The sequence below is a fragment of the Nematolebias whitei genome, chromosome 22 (assembly GCF_014905685.2).
Source record: "Nematolebias whitei isolate Nwh7 chromosome 22, NemWhi1, whole genome shotgun sequence".
NCBI classification, from domain to species: Eukaryota; Metazoa; Chordata; class Actinopteri; order Cyprinodontiformes; family Rivulidae; genus Nematolebias; species Nematolebias whitei.
The window spans coordinates 5,027,301-5,049,677 of record NC_056519.1 but is presented as its reverse complement, the minus strand read 5'-3'; the positions used below and the strand labels follow the sequence as shown (position 1 = coordinate 5,049,677).

Sequence of the window (22,377 nt, the reverse complement as noted above, 5' to 3'; positions counted from 1 at the left end):
AATAGCTAAAAGCTAAAACTAGCTAAACAATAGCTACAAACTAAAACTGTCAAACCAGTAACTGAGAGCTAAAACTAGTTAAACCATAGTTGAAAGCTAAAACTAGCCAAACACTAGCTAAAAACTACCAAAACATTAACTCACAACTAAAACTAGCCAAACAATAGCTACAATTTAAAACTATCAAAACAGTAACTGAGAGCTACAACTAGTTAAACAATAGCTGAAAGCTAAAACTAGCCAAACAATAGCTAAAACCTACAACTATCAAAAAAGTAACTGAAAGCTAAAACAAGTCAAACATTAGCTGAAAACTAAAACTAGCCAAGCAGTAGCTAAAACTTACAACTATCAAATTAGTAGCTAATAGCTAAAACTTTCAAAACAATAGCTAAAAGCAAAATTGTTGAGTAAAATATCAAATTGAAAATGTTTAAATTAGCAACGCAGCAGATAATAGCCAAAACTTGCAAAAGAAAATGTAAAAGCTAAATTTAGCAAAACAAAGACTAAAGGCTAAAATGAGCTTAACAAAAGCTAACTTGAACAAAAGCTAATATGAGTAAAACAGTAGCTAAAAGTTTTGATTAGAACAATAGCTACAAATGAAACAAGTATGCTGAAGTAGAATTCATTCTTTTTTCAAATAATTGAAAAGTTCTCTAAATATCTAAATGACAAAAAGTTAAATATTTTTAAAAAAGTATAACAGTGACTAAAACCAACAGTCAAGAGCTGTAATGTCCTTAAGGAGCTGTTAGTTGTGAATGACTAAAGTAGCTGAAAGTCTTTTCAAATGTCCAGAGGTAACAATACTACAATGAACACAAAACTACTGAAGAAAGAATGAAACTAACAACTGACTCAGACTAATTCAAATAATCTTTACTAAGAAAGGAAATTAGAATTAGGGTCACTTCTTTATACTTTTTACAATAGATCAAAAGTCTTATTTTAGGCAAAGCTGTTTCTATCTGTTTCCTGCAGTTTATGACCTATAAGATTTTCATCTCGGTCTCCCTTGAATCAAAGGCTCATCTAACGTCTCAGATTTCACACTTCCAGTTTGGACATCTTAAATACTTCATATAAAAGCAATATGAGAATTTAGCTGCAGGCAGCGAGGAACGGCCCTTGCACCTTAACTACGGGTTTGCAGATTATTAATACATAAAGGGTTGCAGATTATTAATACGTAGAGGGTTTACAGATTATTAATACGTAAATGTGATGAGGACAAAGTAATAGGTGGTGATGTAGATCCCATTATATGTATGCCCGACAACAACTTTCTTCTTTTCTGGCCATTTTAAATCAGGCAAACTCCAAAAAGTAATGAATGGCAGATGTTCATCCAATGATATTTATGAGAGTTTCATCATAATTCATCCACTGGTTCATATTTTATGGAGATATTTTGGCAATAGACAAACAGAAAGCAAGCATTTACATGGTTGTTTTACCAACCATTGTCATGTCCAGTTTGGTGTACATAGGGTGTATTGCTTTTGGTATTTGAGTCGACTTTCCCCAACAGATATTATGGAAAGTTTGTTTGATAACTAGTTTGTCACATAGACGGGCTTATTGACATCATATCTGTTAATGTGAAAGGAATCTGACAACTGTTGGTGTTTTGGCATCTTGATGAAGCGACTTTGAATAAAAGGTCAAGAGTAAAGGTAGATGTGGGCTTTTGCTAGGAAATAAGATTCAACCTTGGACTTTTCAGGACCCTTTGAGTTCATCTTTTCAGAGTCTACACTCAAAGGCATTTGTATTTTTGCAATTTCCAGTTAACAGTCACAATAATGGAGAAGCTATCTAACATCTTCTTCATTCAGCTTTTCCCTCTTCAGGGGCAGTGGACCCCAAGTACTTGGAAGTCCTGCACCTTTGTGACCTCTGCTCCTTGTAGCCTCACTGTTCCACCAGCCTTCCTCTCATTCACACACATGTACTATAACACATTACCGTTAAATATCCAAAGAAATTTTGTTAAAAGACAAAGTTGTTATAATCTTAAGGGGATAGATATATTTGTCAAACCAAAATTCAGAACTAGTCTGAAGGGAAGGTCTACCTCAATCCAAGGAATTGGATTGTGGAATGGTCTAGAGAGTGATGTGAAAAATGTCAAGTCAATGTGTACATTTAAGAAAAAGATCAAAGCTGAATTGTTAAAAATATATATATGAAGTAGCTTAGTGTGTGTTTTGTATTAGAATTAGAACAATTAGAAAGAGTTATTCATTTTGTTCTGTTACTTGAAAATTATTACGATTGAAATAATTGTTTGAAAAAAGGGGCAGATATAATAAGATTTTTTCTTCTTTCTGCTGCCTTTCATTTTAAATCTTTTGTTTCGTTTTATATTGTTATGGAATTGTTTTGTACCTTTTTAAAATGAATAAACTTTATACCATACCATACTCTCTTACTATTGCTGGCTTTCATTCCTCTTCTTTTAAGTGCATACCTCCACCTCTCCAAGTTCTCTTCCACCTGTTCCCTGTTTTCACTGTAGATCACAATGTCATCTGCAAACATCATAGTCTACGGGAATTCCTTCCTGACCTCATCTGTTAGTCAGTCCTTCACCAGAGCAAACAAGAAGGGGCTCAGAGCTGATCCTTGATGCACTCCCACCTCCACCTTGAAGCTGTCTGTCACTCCTACAGCACATCTCACCACTGTCCTGCTGTCCTCATACATATCCTGTACCAAACATACTGGTACTTCTCTGCCACTCCAGATTTCCTCATGCAATACCACACTTCCTCCCTCGGCACCCTATCATATGCTTTTTCTAAATCCACAAAGACACAATAGAGTTCTTATGACCTTCTCTGTACTTCTCCATCAGCATCCTCAAAACCAAGATGACATCTGTGGTGCCGTTTCTTGGCAAGAAACCATACTGCTGCTCACAAATAGTCACCTCTCGTCTAAGTCTAGCTTCCACAACTCTCTCCCAGATTTTCATCGTGTGCCTCATCAACTTAATTCCCCTGTACATCACCCTTGTTCTTAAGAATGGGCACCAGCACACTTCTTCTCCATTCCTCAGGCATTTTTTCACCCTCAAATATGCCATTTGAGTCAAAACCCTCACTGCCATCTCTCAAAGACATTCCACTGGTATGTCATCAGGTCCTTCTGCCTTCCCCTTTTTCGTTATTTTCAGAGCTTTCCGGACTTCACCCTCACTAATCTTTCCCACTAACAGCTTCCCCTGAAGCTATCCAACATAAAAGTTGAGGCGTCCTACACTGGAAACAGTGGTGGGGTTTTACCGGACAACAACAGCACCTGCTGTTTTGTTTTACTCAATTCTTGGATGTAGTTGTAGCTTTTTAGAGAGGTCATTTGTTGTAATTCGGTCGTGACAAATGCTTTATCCAAACCATTTATTTCAAACCACCTGACACATCAGGTAAGCATGTGCTAGAAACAGCACATCACTATTCAGGTTTTATTATGTTCTTCAAAAAAGTATAGCAGAGAGTCCTTACTGCAGAAAACTCTACGTCTGCTCCAACTTGAAGCCATTTACAGAACTTTCACTTTTTGTCTCGATTTTTCTACTGAATGCACCCAATTAAAGAACCCCGTGCACCATCGCCACCAAAGTTTGGACACTGCAGCACAATTTGTGTTTGTTGTTTTAGCACTTTTATGTTTAACTTAATGAGGAACTATTCAGATTATTAGGAATGCATTTCTATTTTGTGTATAACTCTATGTGAAAGCTTGTCAGTCAAGAAGTAGAAGAAGTCATCGACTAATTGGAGGGTCAGGATTTCAGTTCTTTGATCATTCAGTCCGCATGCCATGGAAACCCTAATTGCTTCCTTACTGCCATCACTTCTGGACAGAAAATGCACTACATTAATAAAAATAAAGGGACGTGTTAATGTAATCAACAATGTATTGAGTTGACTCAAATACAAATGTGGTTCATTCAACATTTAGGTGTAAGAAGTCATTACAGTAACTGATCGGGAGCGGCACAGCGTGGGTGTCGTTAATTGTGTTGCACTTCACATCTAAAATGATCTTTCATTTTTACTTATGCTTATTATTGACCTAAAATAAGACATTTTTTGTTAATGCTACCTAATAAGCTCACTTTTTGCCTGACATGAGATTTAACTGGTCGAAACTGATGATGCGTGATTAACATACAATTTCTCAATTAAAGTTTAGCATTCCTTGCTAAGTTTATCAGGGATCATTCTCAGCTACTACCTGAGAGGCTCTGTGTGTTTTGCAATTTTAGTGTTTTCCTGCTCTCCCTCATGTTGCCAGCTCCTGTCACACCTGTCCTCTATCCGCAATCACCCCAGGTGTTCTTCATCGTCTTTCTTGGTGTTCCTTTATATTCCGCGTCTTTGTGTCTCCTCATTTATCCGTGGATCGTCCGGTATGTTCTGTTCTGTTCTCCCTCTGTCTCCTTGAAGAAGTAAGTTTGCTGCCCCGTCAGCTTTTGTTTAGTTATCGTAAATAAATTAGTTCTTTATTCTACTTCCGAGTCTCCGTGGTCCGCCTGCACTTGGGTTCAACACCAAAAACCACAGAATCTTGATAATAACACGCCAACATTTAAGTCAATATCTGTAAAACTGACTGAGTTACAGTCATCTTTGTGGGTTTTTATTTTATTTAATTTTTTTAGATAATAGATAAAGTTAAATTAAAGTCTGCCCAATGTTTTCTGAGGTATTTCAGTAACAAGCCTGACTTTTTGTTTTGGATTTCGGGCAATAAATTTGAGGATTTAAAGAAACTAAAAGAAAATGACTCACTTGGAAAATTAGTTATCAGACCTGATGCCCATGACTCACTGCAAGAAAATAACATGACCTTTTACAAATACTCAAGCAGACGTTATCTTTAGTGATGCCAGGCTGGCATCAAACTATTGGCCATGTAAAAAGAAATTGTTCCACAAATGTAACATGTATCAGTCAATTGACAATTATTTATACAACCCTTTCCAACAACCAACAGGTGAGAGTTGAAAGCCTGCGTTTAAAATTGCCTTGGAATACGGACAACGCTTCCATCATGGCCAGTGAGACGAGAGGAGCTGAAACAAGAACATTCAAGCTGGGGAAGCTCCACGAAGGCACCGCTTTCACCTGGTTTCATCCACGTTTCTGTTAGAAGATGATCCAGGAAATTACCGGAGAAAAAGTAATTCATGATTAAAGTCTTACTCTGATGGGATCTGACATTAATTGGAGCCAAACAATTACAGAGCTGGTTAGTTTGCCACGAGCCATGATGGAGCAGTCGGAGGTTTTCCCGGCTGCAGCCCTGTATACGGGTCTTTACGTGCTGGCGGTGGGCAGAGTTGGCAGAGAGCATTCAGGACAATCGAAGAGAGCCATCGAAGAGAGCATCATGAGTGTTTAATTCATGGGCTTGGACTTTGGCATCCGCCTCTCCTTCTCTTGTCTCCTACGGCTCCCACAACTAACCGGCCTTAGCTTACGCATCCACCACTATCCTCAGTCAGTTTCACAGATATTGAGCTGAAATGTGGTGTGGTAGTAGCAGATGGTCAGTCGCAACACATACATTAAGCACGACCAGATCGTAACGTTATTTCCAAGGTTTGCTAGGTCTTAAATGATGGTTGCAATTCTCCCTGCAGACACATTTTAATGTCAGGTGCAAACACGACACCATCTTGATGGAAGTGCAGTGACGCTCGGTGAAAATGGGTCACTGTCGACGCAGCTGACCCAGCACGCAGACTCGAAGAATGGCAGACTCATAAGCCGGTGAGACAGGTGGAGGGGGATAGTGACAGATATAGTTTGTCCCCTTCTGCCGATCCGTGAGTTGGCGACAGGCGATGAAGATAAACGCACAGCCGAAGGAGCCGACGATCAATATAAAGACGCTCACACTCACACGAAGCAAAGGGACGGATTCTGAGCTTCACCTCGACCGATAACAGCTGATATTCTGTTTGAACTCTCACCCTCTACTTATCTTTTTGTGTATAAAACTGTCAAACACACACACGCCAGAACTTATCCGATACACACACACACACACACACACACACGTGCATTCCACTCCACCTCCCACCAAAAAAAAAAAAAAAAGATTGTAGTTTCACATTTCAGCCGTTAAGTCACACATACGTGCAGACAAACCCCAAGCACGCTCAGCTGACTGCTTTCATCCTTCCTCCGGTTGCTAAGCAACAGCTCACGTCCGCAGAATGTTTACAAAGCCTTGTAATATCTCAGATATGGAGGGAGCGCAGGAAGGGGGGGATGACGGATGACACAATCTCCTCCGACGGAGAGATAAGAGGACTGAAGGAGAAAACGACGATGTGTCCATCCACCGCCAAGTGGGCAGTGGTTCAGGGAGGTTATCGCTCCCAGGTGACCGGCGCGCTCCGAAAGTCCAAAGAACATATTTAATAACGTGTTTCTGAGCTTAACGCAGCCGCCTGGATCTCTTGTTGAACGTTCGGGCACATTTACACCTATTGCTGAGTTCACGTTTTTGTTTCCCTGTTTTTCTTTGCAATCCAACTACTTCTGCAGACTTTGTGCTATTTTGGCTTTTCGTGTATCAAAACGTTCGGCTCGTTCAGGAGATGAAAAATGCAACTTTCAGTTTTTACAACTATAAAAACACGTTTTTTAATTCAACTTAATTTACTTTTTTTTTAATAGAAATGCATTAAGATTTCGTCAATTCAGTCTAAACCATTGTTCTCTTTTAAATCTGCTTCAGCTACTTATTGTTCTTTAAAGCTAGTTTTAATTTTTAGATAGCCTTTTCATAAATTCAGCTAGCTTTCGGTTAGTTTAGAATTTAGCTAGCGTTTTGCAACTTTTAGCTTTAGTTAGCCTTTTTTATTTTTAGCTAGCTTTTTATTGCTTGTAACTTTCAGCTCATTTTCTTGTTTTTAGCTCATATAAGTAACCACTCCGTAGCATTTTGCTACTTTTAGCATCTAGCTGTAGTTTTTCTTTCATTTTAACTTTTACGTAGTGTTTTGCTACTTTTAGCTAGCCTTTTAATACTTTCACCTTTTAGCTAATCTTTTTTTGCTTTTAGCTTGTATTGGCAATGTTTCACTAGCATTTTACTAATTTTAGTGTCTCATTTTACTTTTAGCTTCTAGCTACCTTTTGTTCAACTTCTAGTTAGTCTGCTACATTTAATTACCTTTTGGCTACTTTTAACAACCCTTTTGCTATTGTAGTTTTTTACCTAGCATTTTGCTACATTTAGTTTCTAGCTAGTCCATTGCTACATTTAGATAGCTTTTAGCTACTTTGTGTTTTTTCATGCCTTTAGCTAGCTATTTTGGCAACTTTTGCTATCATTGTTCTACTTTTGCTTCTATCTAGTGTTTTTTCTCCATTCAGCTTTTAGTTATTTGTTGTTTTATAGCTTTAGCATCTCAGCTTCAACTCATTCAGCAAATTTCAGCTAAGTCATTCAGTTTACAGCATTTTATCAGAAAATGCTAATTTCTCTAGGTTTGATCCATCCTGAGGCTGAAGGAGACCGCAGCATGGCATGTTTAGTACCTTTCTGTGGTAGTGTGGCGTTCGTGTGATCTAACAAAAGATTTGAAATGAAAAATTTTATTTGCGCCTGCTGCATGACCCCTTAACAGTCCTCCCCAAAAAATCCTACAACATCTGAAAAAAGCAGACCCAAATTAAGTTGGATGCTTTTGGCTCTCTGTTAGTGTAGCACTCTGAATTTTTAACTTCAGCTGTCAAAATTAACTTTAACTAGCATGTCGTTAGCACTCTGCGGATATTATTAGGTCTGGAAAGACCAAAGATCAACCTAGTTGACAGAGGTGTCAATCAAAAGAGGAGGGACATTCTGAAAACATACTGAATTTGAAATCGCTATTTATGAGGCTGTATTCAAATCTAAATCAAAATATTTGATAACTTATTATGTTTTCCTTTAGCATTTTTTTCCATTTTGGCTGCCCTCACAAAGTCTATTTCTTCAAATATAATTTCATCCATGTTGTTATTGAGCTAAAATTTGGCGTGGCATTAGTTTGGAGACTGCTAAAAGTGGCAAGCACTGTCCCATTTCCCTCAGTATTTGTTTTCTGGTTGTTTCAACAACCTTTCAGTTAGTTGCATTAAGTGGAAATGTCCTAAAGGGTGCATCATCACAGCCCAGGTCCAGAGCCGTCTCGTTTTAACACTCACATGACCGTGTTGATTCCAGAAAGCTGCTGGAACATCTGAAGCCCGCAGCCCACCAGGAGAGCTCGTCGAGTCGGCGGGTAGGTCAGCATCCGCCAGATCACGGGGCCATCTGGAGGCACGGGCAAAGGCACAGCAGAAATTAATTACAAACTCAGCACGACTCTGCTGGTGAAAGCTTTAACAGAGGTTCATTTATACACCCCAGATGAGAGGAACACAAGACTTCGGTTGCTAAATAAGCAGGAGCCGAAAAACTGATTTTTGGCAACAAAAGCTCCATCAGGAGATAAACTGCTGGACAGTTTAAGAAGGAAACGACTCAACCTTTACATTTCACCTCACTAAACACATTCAGCAACAAACATCATGAATAAAGATTTAGACTGCCTTTAAGATATAGTGTCTACATTTATAGTTTTAGCTGCTGATGGTCAAAACTAGATATTTGGTGAGCAATCATTTAATTGTGTTCGTTTGCACGACTGTTGGCAATTACTACTTTGGATTTTAAACACATGTAGGTCCATAGAGATGAGAAACAACAACAACAACAACAAAAAATCCATGTTACTAATTCCTTATATTGAAATTAAAAGCTAAAGTGTGTAATTATGCCTGTTGTACAGATCTAAAATTTATTTAAACCAAAAATACAAAAGTTTGAACCATGTTTAGATTTAAAACCAAACTAAATTATTAGAGGTCAAGACAAAATGTCGATTCTATTGGGGTTAATCTGTTCCAAAACTTTGGATAAAATACTGCAGTAATTATCTTTGACATTAATTTAGCCACGGTTATTTTTTTTAACGAGCACTAGCATAACAGCTAAAAAACAGATGGCAAGACGTGGACAGAGTAACTAAAATAGAATATAATCGTCCATCTTCCTACCTTTAAATCAAAACGTTTTGTCTTCAGAAGTATTCTTTTATTTTATTTTTTTTAATTGACAATTTTTCTCAGCCTGTGCTGTACCACCAGGAAATCCCTTCCTATAATGTTTGGGGTCATTGTGACGCTTTTGAGTTTCCTGTTTTTTAATATACAACTGGAATTCCCATTGACATCACTCCAGACCAACAAAAGTCGAGTTTTCAAACTGGATGTATTTTAAACAAAACTAGTCGGGTGATGAATTATCAAATTTGATCATGTTTCTTTTTTAAGTTTTTGACGTCACATTTGCCAGTAAAAATGTTTTAAAAGTATTCATTCTTTTAGTTTATTTCCACGAATCAACACGGTTGTTTGGTATTTTCCTTGCAAGTGAGTTAGACCTCAGCGGATCTCTGTTCCTTTGAATAAAACGTTTTGAAATTGGCATTGGTTTGTTTCTATTCAGAGATTTAGCCTCAGCATGGAGTTCCTGGGCATGTTCATTCCAGCCTAGTTCAGATTTTTACTTTAGTTTATACAGCGAGCTGCTCCAGACAAGAAGAGATACAACTCAGCCCCATGCTGTCAAAACCCAGTGGACCGTTTTTAACAAAACACGCGGAGAGTTATTGGACATATGTCTAGACTGGTCAACCTTTGGAGTCGGCCCAATTCAAGACGGGACCAGACATCCTCCTCTGTCCTCTCACGTCTCTGACCTCTCCTTGATGAAAGATGCTGCCATTTTTCTTTATTTTTTCAGAAGGTTGATTATCTCATGAAACAAATACTTTGAGTTCTGCTTTGGGCGTACGGGGTCCCACTCAGCTGAGCAGCAGAAGCAGATTGCGACCTCCAACACGCAGAGACGAGCAGCGTCCCCTAGGAGGACATGTCTTAATAAAAAGAGAAAGTAGCTGGACAGGTATAGCTCCAGGATAAAAAATGAGACGCAGGAAGACAACACACGCGCAATGAAATCCACATACGCTCATGAACAGAGATACGTGAGTCCACACATATGAAATGACACATGCAGGCTGGTTTTGTTTTGTGGGGAGCAGCTGCGAGTGGGAGGACTCTCAGTAAACATGTCCTTTAACAGTTTGAGAATCAATCTTTGTTCAAAAAAAATAAAAAGGACTAACGCACAACAAGCCCAACGTTATATTCATAGATTTGACCAAAGCGATTATAACTCTCACTTCTCCACATTTGATGGTCCTGGTCTTCAGTGTGCCATGAAACGTGGTGGACAATGTGTATTTTTGTTCACAGGATGCTAGACCTTTATTTGTAGGGTTTCTGAGTTTTCTTACCCTGTGTTCTGTGAGTTTTGGGTTAGAGTAGGTGGACTTGTGATTGGAATGTCACGCTACGATTCCCCAGACTAACAATATCAAAATGTGGGCGGGAAAGGTGAAGCACCCACACCTGCCTCTATCCTGATTTTCCCCACTCTGTACCCTTGAGCAAGGCCCTTTCGCGGACTCACTTTCGCAATCTCACTTAAGATTGTAAACCGGAGAAAACCGAACTAAACCGGAGAAAAGATGGACGTACAGAGATCTGCGTAAGATTTGGTCCAGCCCCTCGGTGATCACTGAGCTGGCCAGGCCACCGGGAAATGTCCTGGTGCTCCCAATGGCCAGTCCACCACTGAACCAGAGCATTGTGCTCTGAACCCTGGGCACTGATAGGCTCATTAACCGTAGCATCAGTCTGTCTGCTCTCTCTTGCTGTGCTCCTTTAGAGCGTTAAAAGAGTTCAGAACATTGTTAAGCATGTTGCAGGAGTGAGGGTTTATAAAGCCTTAAAATATATATATATACCCTATTTTCTGCCGTACACTTCGCACCGCCCTATAAGTCGCATCAGTCCATATTTGTCTAATAAAATGGAAAAATCCATAAATATGTTGCTTCGCCACATACATTGCATCTATTATGCGTCACCGCTGACAACTCGGAAATGTGGGCCGGTGTTGTGCCAAAAATCGATTGGCTGCCAAATGGCGTCCGTGAGAGCGTGCACGGGAGGACTTTAACAAGAATTTAACAAGATTAACATTTAAAAGCAATTATTTGTTTGCTCGACTTTATAGTAAAGGTGTGTCTCAGTCTAATGTTTGCTTAATAAAAGGACATTAACGTCAAATCAGATGCATTTCAAGAGTATTCGCTGCCTCGGTGCTCCCGGGAGTGTGAAGAGGGGGAGGAAAAAATAAGGAGGAACACTGCGCGTTTCTTCGAAATTTAACAAGATAAGCACCTAATTATGTGTTTGCTTGAAATAATAGCAAAGGTGTGTTTTAGTTGAACTTTTACTTAATAAATGCACTTTAATGTTCAAATTAGCTGCATTTCGCCGGGGTGGTGCAGCTGGTTTGACTTGCTCCAAGCAGCGAGCAGAACGAAGGTGGAAGACTACGGCAAGCCGAATGCGTCATTAATTGCTGGTGAAGATTCTCAGTCATCCAGGACATGATAAATTCAAAAACGTTCAAGAAAAAAAACAATAAAGTATAAAGTTTAATAAAGTCCAGTTGTTTTTGTCGTGAACGTTTTTGAATTTGTCATTATAGCCATGTTAACCTATTACATGATACAACGGCATGCCTTACTGCTATTACTACGTTGCTGCCATCTAGTGGCTGAATGTGGTACTGTTCTTTTTTTTTTTCAGTCAGAATGAATGAAAACGGTCATATCTCAGCCACTAATTGGTTTAAAATATGGGAAAAATCCATAAATAAGTCACTTCAACCTATAAGCCACAGTGCATGCAAATTATGCAAAAAAAATATAATATAAAAATATAACATCTCTACTTCGTGGATTTTCACCTACGCGGGGATGTCTGGAACGTAACCCTCATGTTAAGTGAGGGACTACTGTAGTCGTATCTTGCCCTTTTTTGTAGTTCTGGCAATATGTTTTCTTTTATCTCCCCTTTTTTACCTCTTGTTGTTACGAATCAGCTCACCTGTATCCCTCCCTTAAATCCTCCTAAACCCTATAAACCTGATTCTCCTGGAGATCACTGCCATTTGTCAAATCTTCTGTTTCTTTTGAGTTGTAGTTCGCACCATGTGTCAACATGTTGGAAACCTTCTGGTCCTGGTCTTGGGCTTCGTACTACAAGTATTTTCCATATTTTCCCTGATCCAGCCACATTGTAGCGCGTGTTGTACGTCAAATGGAGGATAATGGAGGTCGTCGTCCAGTATGAAGCATTACCAAAACAAAAAAGTTAACCCAGTTATTCCTGTTGGAGCAGCTATGTAGGCATACAGTGACCACAGCAAGTCCAAAAACAATCAGAGAAAATGTTGAACCAAGCAGAAACTAACCCTTCTATTTAATAAAATACCATTAAAATGGACCTTTATGTTGAGAATGATTATGAACACATTTTTCTTCATCTCAAAACGTCGATTCTGCTGCTCGTGTGGGTTCACGTCATCTCCGTAGGAGGTCCTAGAGCTTGGCTCAGGATGGATTGTGTTGTTAGACGAGGTCCAGACCAACTCAGATGTTTTCAATGTTTCATTGCACATTACTGTATTTTGCGCCGTCCGATTGCAATCCAATCACTAAAGACAGGTTTAGCAACAAATCTGAACAGCCTCTTAAGTTATTTTGTGCAACTAAAGGCAAGCTTCAGGAAACTCCTTAGACGTTGAAGGTAAAGTGATGTGTTTATAGGCTCAGTCATTTCCATGGCACTAACTTAGTAACGTTTAATTGGTTCGTCCCCAAAGACCAGACCAGAGGGCTGTTATCGGATTAGCTGACGGGGAATCAGATTTATGGATAGAATCCAACAAACAAGACAGTTTAAAGTGGACGGTTGCACGAAGAGGAGCAACTCAACACGCTAAAGCCACAAAATCACAAACGCAATTCAACTTTCCTTTATTGCTGCTTTTTTTTTTAAAACACTCTCAAGATCGACCGAAAAGCTTCAAACCGCATGACGAGCGACTCGGCCCACTTGTTCTTTTCTCATTCAAACACACACGGCTTCATTTCCTTCAAGGAACGCCACCCAGCAGTAATTCAATCAGACGAGATGCTGAAATAAGACGACTGACAAACAAACCAGCAGGCGACCAGTCAGACACAAGCACAGTGATTAGGGCTCAGTGCAGCAGTAATCACATGTAAGATTTTCACATTAAAAGCCTTCCACTAACATCTGTGTCATTTGTATCTCATCTATGGAGTAATTACCAACAATTTAGCCCTTCAAACATGCTGTAAGCCGTCTTTATTTCAAGGTTTTTTTACATTTATAGAACAACGTTGGACTGACATGGACTTAGGTGAGCAAAACATTCAAACCACCAACTTAGTAGTTTAAACTCCTAAGTGTACCTTTTCTGTTTGCCTGTTGATTGTATGGTACATTTCAAGGAAACAGCTGCATCGTTGCTACAAAATGAGTGAAAAACAAACGCCTAAAAGAACAAGGGGCATCATAATTTCAGTAAAAGTTCAGTAGGAGTGCTGAGTGCTAAAACACTGTAACTGAGTAGGTAAAGCTAAAAGAAGCACAACGCTAGCTACAAGCTAAAAATAACAAGTTGCTAGATAAAAATGACAAAATGCTAGCTTAAAGCTAAAAATAGGAAAAGGTTAGCTTAAAGTTAAAAGAAGCAATAGTCTGGATGATAGCTAAAAGTATCAAAAGGCTAGCTAGAAGCTAAAAGTAGCAACATTATAGTCAAACGTTCTAAAGCCAAATGCTAAATAAAAGTGACAAACTGCTAGCTAAAATCTAAAAGTATCAAACGTCTGGCTAAATGCTAAACATATTAAAAGCCTAGCTGGAAGCTAAAAATAGCAAAAAAAAATTGCTAAAGGTAGCAAAAGTCTAGTTACATTTTAAAAGTATGAAAAAGTTTCATGGAAGCTAAAAAAAAAAAAAAAAGCAAAAGGTTAGCTTAAAATTAAAAGACGCAATAGTCTGGATAATCGCTAAAAGTACCAAAAGGCTAGCTGGAAGCTAAAAGTAGCAGAATTATAGTCAAAAGACCTAAAGCCAAATACTAAATAAATGTGACAAACTGCCTAAAAGCTAAAAGTAAAAGTCTGGATAAATGCTAAAAGTATTAAAAGGCTAGCTAGAAGCTAAAAGTAGCAAAAGTTTAGTTCAAATTTAAAAGTACAAAAAGGTTTCCTGGAAGCTAAAAAAAAAAAAAAAAAAAAGCAAAAGGTTAGCTTAAAGTTAAAAGACGCAATAATCTGGATAATCACTAAAAATACCAAAAGGCTAGCTGGAAGCTAAAAGTAGCAGAATTATAGTCGAAAGTCCTAAAGCCAAATACTAAATAAACGTGACAAACTGCTAGCTAAAAGTAAAAGTCTGGCTAAATGCTAAAAGTATAATAAGGCTAGCTGGAAGCTAAAAGTAGCAAAAGTCTAGTTAAAATTTAAAAGTAAGAAAAGGTTTCCTGGAAACTACAAAAAAAAAAAAGCAAAAGGTTAGGTTAAAGTTAAAAGACGCAATAGTCTGGATAATAGCTAAAAGTATGAAAAGGTTTCCTGAAAGCTAAACAAAAAAGCAAAAGTATAGTTAAAAGATTAAAACAATGAAATACTAGCTAAAAGCCAAAAGTAGCAAAAGGGTAGCTAAAAGCTAAAAATGTCAAAAGAAGACAACACTGCAATTTTGCTGAATGTGAGGATTTGTGTTCCCTGTTGTGTCTCCCCCATGTGGTCTGTTTCCAACTCCTGTCACTCCACCTGTTCCTAATTGTCTTTTCCCCAGGTGTCTCTTATTATCTGTTGTTAGTGCTTTATATTGACGTCTACATCTCCATGTTGCCCATTCCCACACATTGTCCTGAATGGCGTTCTGGTTCTGTCTTCCTCGTGTCATCCCTGAGATTATGTAAGTTTGCTGCATGTCAGCTTTTATTATTACATTTATTAAATATATTCTTCATTTAATCCCGAGTTCTCCCGAGTCCTGCCTGCACATGGATTCTACCAAACAACACTGAAGAAGATTTAAAAGAGAACAACGTTTTTGAAGGAATTCAAAGGCTCTTAATTTCCTTAGAACAAACGTTTGAAAACAAATTTACAATTTGAAAAATATAAAAGTTACTAAAACTAAAAGTTGTAGCACCCATCTCCTGAATGAGCCGAACATTTTTGATTCACGAATGGCTAAAACAGCACAAAGTACGCAGAGGTCGTTGGATCAAGAGCAACGTTCAGAAAAATTCAAACTAAAATAATAACGAGAATCACATAAAAACACAAATGCCCCACACACGAAGCTCAGCGTTTCTCCCCACAGGTTTCTGCACAAATCTTATTTAATTTACTATTTTAATCAACTTTTAATGTAGAAAAACCCAATTTCATAACTTTATTACCACATTTTTCGCCCCATCAGTCGCAATTTTTTGCATAATTTGCATGACCTGCGACTTATGAGCGACTTCAGATGTTACCAGTCCATTAAATGGCCGTTATTAGTTGTTATCATCCCCATATGTAGTGGTCAAACTGTCCCACCTACCTCCTAGTAGGTTTAAAGGTACGTTATTATTGCTGATAATAGGCAGCGTCGCACAGGGGTAAACCAGGAAGTGTCTTTTTTTGTTTTTTTCCAGCTTATGTAACCCTTTTCCTAAATGTAAGCTTACATCTGACCCAGAGGACCAACCCTAAACTTAACCCCCTTACCCTTGTGCCTAAACCTAACCAAGACCGTAAACCTAACCGCCAGACCCTTTACTCTAAATCTAACCACGTGAAGCTATTATGAGCGCTAACAAAGCTAAAAACAGAGCCTATTATCATCGCAAACAACGTACCTTTAAACCCACTAGGAGGTTCAGGAGGGGCAGTCTGACCAGTACATATGGAGATGATAACAACTAATAACAGCCATTTAATGGTTGATAACATCCGAAGCGGGTGGACTTATATGCCGAAGTGACGCATTTATGGATTTTTTCCCCATATTTTTGAACCAATTTTTGGCTGAGGTATAACCGTTTTCATTCATTCCGACTGAAAATATTGAACACTACAATTTTCAGCCGAGCAGTATGGCATGTCGTTGTATCATGTAATATGTAAAAGTGGCTATTAATGACACAATCGGCTTGCTATAGCCTACCACTGTCATCTGCCTGGAACAACCATCAAATCAGCTTCATTTTGCTGCGCTGCCCCGGCAAAATGCAGCTAATTTGACCATTGAAGTGCATTTATTAAGTAAAAGTTCAACTGAGACACACCTTTACTATAAAGTCGAGCAAACAAATAATTGTTTTTAGGTGGTTATCTTGTTAAATTTCGAAGAAATGCACAGCGAGTCGCCCTCTGCGCGTTCATGTTTCCGCGTATCGGCTTTTGAAAATGCAGCTGATTTAACCGTCAAAGTGCATTTATTTAGTAAAGGTTAGACTGAGACGCACATTTGCTATAATTTTGAGCAAACAAATAATTGTTTTTAAGTGTTAATCTTGTTAAATTCTTGTTAAAAGTCCTCCTGTGAACGCTCCCACCATTTGGCAGACAATCGATTTTTTGCACAACAGCTCACATTTCTGTGTTGTCAGCGGTGACGCGTAATAGATGCGACATATACGGGGAAGCGACAAATTTATTTACTTATAGGGCGTTGCGACGTTTACTGCGGAAAATACGATACCAAAATAAGAAAACATATCAATCAGCTAACTACAAAAAGTAAGATGTCCACTGCTCTTACCGTACCTCACTTCAAAATATCTGAACTTTTGGGAATACGGTGTCTTATGCCTGTCCTTACACTCCCCTCTGTGGATTATTGCTGTGGCTGTGAGTTCTGTCAGGTGCTGCTTATCGGCGCTGCGAAGACACGAAGGAGACAACGGGGGCAACGAGTCGTCAAAAAGACTATAAGCTCTTATAGTTGTCGTCTTTCCAGGAATCTTGGGACTCCAAGTACCGATCCACGTGTTAAAAGTGTCAGACCATGAGGACAAACGCAACAATGTCCAATCAAACAACAAAGGGGGACAGAACGAGCTCCTGTCCTATCAGACCCAATCACGGTGTCTTGTGGAAGTAAGCAGCTGGATTCACGTATGGAACCGAGCGGGCTGCAATCAAGGACTGAGCCCCGGTAATCTCCAGCCTCAACCTCCATCCCCCCTCTAATTATTCCCTCCACATGCTCCCCGTCTCCTTCCCACCTCCTCCATCATCAGGACGCCGTGCGCTCCACATCGTCTCCATCGGAGCAAAAGGTTAAAGCTGATGGGAGCGAGGTCTCTCGCCGCTTGTTATTGCGCGTATTTTACGCCATTAAGTTTTGCATTGTAGTGAACTTTCTCAACGCATCTGCAGGGAGACTTGGAAGCGGCAGGTTGTCGCAAAATTCTGCAGAAAAATGGCATGGAAAAGTTTGGGAACCCCTGGTTTAATGTGCTAATGAGCAGGAAAATTGTGTTACTACTGAAAGCACTGTTGCATCAGATTTACACATGCAAAGTTGTATTTTTATGTCCAGAACTTAAAAAAGCCATAGAGTCCAGGTTTATACCAGGCTAGATGAAGACTGACCGAGTCAAACGTTAGAACAACTGATTAGCTGTTTTATGTGCTTTTTTTAAGTAATTAATAAGATTCATGGCAACAGATGAGGGTTGGACTGTAGATCATGTGTTATAAAGTGAGACAGGTCCACGACGGTTTGGAGCGGGCAATAAAGGGCACGGGAGTTTTCTTGTTGTTTACGGGTGTAGATTCACAGATACCCAGGCATTTCTCTGAATCTACACCAGCTTCCTTGTTTTTTTTTTTTTCCTGTAAAACAAAACAAGGTAGCTGGACTTCTAATCTGTAGTTGAAGACATTTCTCTGCCTCCTGAGGGTTGTTTGGGTCGTCTGAACGACTTTCGGTAAGGTACGTGAGATTAAACTGCATAAATGGAGATTCTCGTGAAGTTTAAAGATTGGAGCTCCACACTCTCCGGTTTAAAATTGAAAAAGCTCCCCGTACTGGAACAAAAATGTCTTTAACTGCAGAACAGAAGTCTTTGCTGTGAAACTTTTAGGATTTATTGTTGTGGTAGAAGAGTATTGGTGTTGTAGCATAAACAGTGGCGGTGTATCCACAACATGAGGCTAGCACACCAGCATAGAGTCCAACATCATCTACAGATCATAAGATCTTAAAAAGGTTTTATGAATCTGGAAACGTTTCTGAGCTTGAAGGACGAGGCTGGAAGTCAGTACTTGATGCATGTAGTCTTCAGGCCCTCAGGGGCCGCTGTTAAAAACAGGTCTGGTTCTGTTCGGGTCGGATCTAGGGTTTGAACGACTACGTTTTTTTTTTTTAGTCGGCATTAACATGATAATAGTTGAGTTGACTAGTTGATGACGTCATAGGAACTTGAAGGAAAAAAACAAACAACAAAACATCAGGAGTGTATATTTATGCTCCTACCATTTATCCTGCTGCAAATAAGTAACAGGAAAACCAAAACTATTATTAAGCTGCAAAAGTTAGTTTTATTTTATTTGCTCCACTAAATAAAATAAACCACTGCAGCGGTGGTGCACGGTGGATTCTTCGGTGGTGCGTACCCTTGTTTTTTTTTTTAATTATTATTATTTATTTTTATTTTTTTTAGTGGATTAAATAAAATGAAATTAAAAACATCATGTTTAGTGAAATACTTCCACACTGTTGATTGATTTCTAGATGTTTGGGAAGACTTGGCCTGCTCCTCACCTTCCATCTGCTTGGAAGAATCTGTTTTGTAGCCAGCGGCCCGGCGCTGATCACGTGACACAATCACTGACTGCGACTAGTCGGCGTGAAATAAAAAAACTCACAGGATGCCGTAGAACCGACTAGTCGATTAGTCTGTTTGCCCCCTACTCGGAGCTTATTTAAAGTGAAAAACATTGATGCCATGTCCTCTGTACTAAAGAAGAGCGGGATCATTTGACTTTTTGCTAGCTTGCCTTGCTGATGGTATGGGGTTGCATTAATGCCTATAACATGGGCAGCTTACACATCTGGAAAGGCACCGTAAAGGTAGCAAAGATAATCCAAGTTTTAGAAGGACATGTGCCCCTATCCAGCAAGGAATACCCAGGAATGCTGGAACAAGAATAGGAGCTGTAAATTAAAGCAGGTTTGTGACTGTCAACATGTGAAACAACATAATTGATGTGGTATCCGTGGCATAGTGGGGCATGTTTTTCTTGCACATAAAGAGTTGGGCCGGACAAAGTGTTGTAATGGTGCAGGGGAGCATCTCAAGAAAAAATAATTTTGCTGAGTACTAAGAGTGTACTATCACTGCATACTGATCCAGACACGTTCTGATACATCCTTTGATGTGTAGGCCCTAACTTCGTTTATACGATGAGGCACCTTTTTGATGCAATCTCCTCAAAAGGCTGTTTACATAAAGATATTGAGCTGCTTTATAGCTGTTTGGACAGTGGCACATTCAGGAAAAGCAATTAACTCAAAGTCACTCTTTTATAGACTCTGAATGTCGTTTCATTAATTCTCAGTGTCCTTAAAATGTGTTTTAATGAACTGAGATGAGTTTAGCTCCTTGTGAACAGGTTCATTTTAGCACTTAAGGAAGGATTCACTCAAGTAGTCTATGGGAACATAAAGAAAAGAAAAAGAAACAAAAATGAGTTGAAATTATGCTTTATAACCTCTAAAGAGAAATTGCTTTCTGTATAAATGTAGTGTGATCACTGAGAGCCGAGCGAATGCTGAAATTCATTAAAGAAGCTGAAACTTAAGTTGACAGACCTGCTCTTCTTAAATCAAGTGTCCAAAACATACAACCACAGATCAGATGACACAACTACAAGTCAGTCATTGATCTGTGGCGTAGGGTGTCCTGGTGCCATGTGCACTTATGAACACCCTTATGTTCGAACATGGTGTCTGTGATGGACAGACCACAACTAACAAGGAAGTCCAACAACTGAACACCGCTCGGGTTCAGATAAGACGGGCTGTTTCTCCCAATCACGCCCCTCCATGTCACACTGTTGCTGCTCACATGGGCATTGAAGTCCCCCAGCAGAATAAAGGGGTCCATGTCCCATGAGCTAGTTTCGGTAAGCTAGGGTCAGAGCACTAAGGTCCCCACTGTACGCTGCCACCTATAAAGGAAGGCGAACCAATGCAACTCATTCAAGCTGAGCCCATCCGGGGCCCCATTGGTATAAGTACAAGTGCTATATGTTGTTGTCGTATGTTCCCATACAATGACAGAATTGGTTCTCTGCCTTTAACCCATCACACCTGGAATACACTCGGAGCAGTGGGGAACTCTGAGGAGCAAATTAGGATGGGTGACTTGCTCAGAGACACCACGACATGTGGAAATAGCTGGGAGTCAAACCACAACTTTCTGGTCCCAGGTCGGCTGCCCTTCTACTCCATCTCGACCCCCAAGATGGTAGAGGCCCTGTCACCAAGTGTTCGCCGACGAGCCTCTCCCCCAAGCCTGGCTTCAGGGTGGGGGCTTGGTAATTGTCCCTACAAGTGTCAAGTGTTCTGAGTCACCCTTTGACTGGCCGGTCACCAAGGACCACCCTACTTTGAGAGACCCTACCAGGGCCCATTGCCTCCTGACTGCACAGCTAGGATCATTCAAGCACATAAACTAAACCACGATGAGGTCGCAATTCATGGAGGAAAACGTAACTAGCTACAATAGCGCAAAGTCTTAAGAAGGACAAAAAATTTGTGGAAAATCAAGATCAACTCTGTTACACACGGGGAGCTTTCAGACATACATGTTCCTCTGGTAATTAGTTACATGTTACATGAAGTTACATGCAGATACTGGTACAGCTCCTTGTTCCAACAGAGCTTTAACGTCTAAAACTGTCTGGAAAGCAGCTGATCTAATCTGCAATAATAATAATAATAATCAATAATTAGTAATTATTGTCAAATTTAAGTACCTTTTTGACCACAGGATGGCAGTGTAAGACTTTTTGAACCGAAGGATGGATAGTGAGGGAGCGAGCAGCGTGTCTCTTTAAGAAAAATGGGAGAGAGGTCCCTTGACGTGACATGGGCTGTCTCTCCTTCATTTTTTCAGTTCTCAAAATGGCAGACGCTCTGTGTGGTTTGAGCTCTTTAACATAACATTTGTCACACAAAGCTTTTAATTAAAAAAAAATCAGCAAATAAGTTCTCAGCTTCTTTTTGCAGAGAAAAACAACTTTTTACACAAAGGCACGAGTTTCAGCCGTGAATTTTGGAGCTTCGCCAAGACGGAAGTTTTTTCCCCGAGGTCGGCCTGTTAGCTTAGCTCGTAGCTTAGCTTCTCAGCTTAGCTGCATTTAATGATCCAAAAACATGGTTTTGGACGGTTAAAATGGATTTTAAAGAGAAAGGGAGGGGTCAGTGAAGAGCGCCGGAGTTGAGCCTTTTGTCATCCAGTGTCTTCAGTAGAAAGAGAGAGAGACGCAAAGAAACAATAAAGCCGATAACTGAAAATGAGGTCAATAATTTTCATTTATCATGCGATTAATTGATTTATTGTTTATCGTGACAGGCCTAGTCACAAATGTGCAATAATTTCACTGCAGAACTGACCACAGCAAGAGAAAAGATGCCATTTGTGTGTATTTCTGCTAAGGAAAGGGAGCAAGACGAAGGAAAATAAAGAAAATTTATGCTTTTACATTTGAAGAAAAAAAAAGTGCACTTGTGTAACAGAGACTCGGCTCATATCAGCGATACCTCCGTTTTCCCTGCAGAAACCATCCTCTCATAAGAAATCAGAAAAATGCCATGTTCTTCTTTTTAGACAACTCGTTTTGGAAACTCCGCCCATAGCACCGCTTCAGTTTCTTTATAAATAAAGTTTTCTTCAGAGCTGGTGGCGAGAGCAGGAAGAGCGATCCACTGTGGCACAACTCTCCCTCCTCAAATATTAATAAGCTGCTTCAGACCTACGAGGGGAACAGAGGAGGAAAAAACTCGGATATTGAACCTCGGTGGTTCGCCGTTCATACGAGCTGAATTTCTGCTGGGGAGAAGCAGCGAGTCGCATCTGAAATTCATCATCATTGAGGAGCTTTTTGATCTGAAGTCGTGTAAATTTGCTGGAATTAATGAAATTACATGTGGGAGCTGTTGGTGCTCATAGTATGTGATGTGGATGACTCACAGCAACTACCACACCAAACTTTACGTCAATGTGTGTAAAATCAACTGAGTTTTCACCATTTTTATGTTTTTTGAGGAGAGCTGGCAG

General features: G+C 39.6%; 1 protein-coding gene across 1 annotated transcript in view; it reads right to left on the bottom strand.

The window, feature by feature from the left end:
- Positions 1–22,377, bottom strand: part of LOC119428374 (proton myo-inositol cotransporter) — an 83,756-nt gene that overhangs the window by 26,606 nt on the left and 34,773 nt on the right. Inside the window, exon 4 of the mRNA XM_037696052.1 lies at positions 8,226–8,334. Coding sequence (XP_037551980.1) covers positions 8,226–8,334 — 109 coding nt within the window. The remainder of the gene's footprint in view (positions 1–8,225; positions 8,335–22,377) is intronic.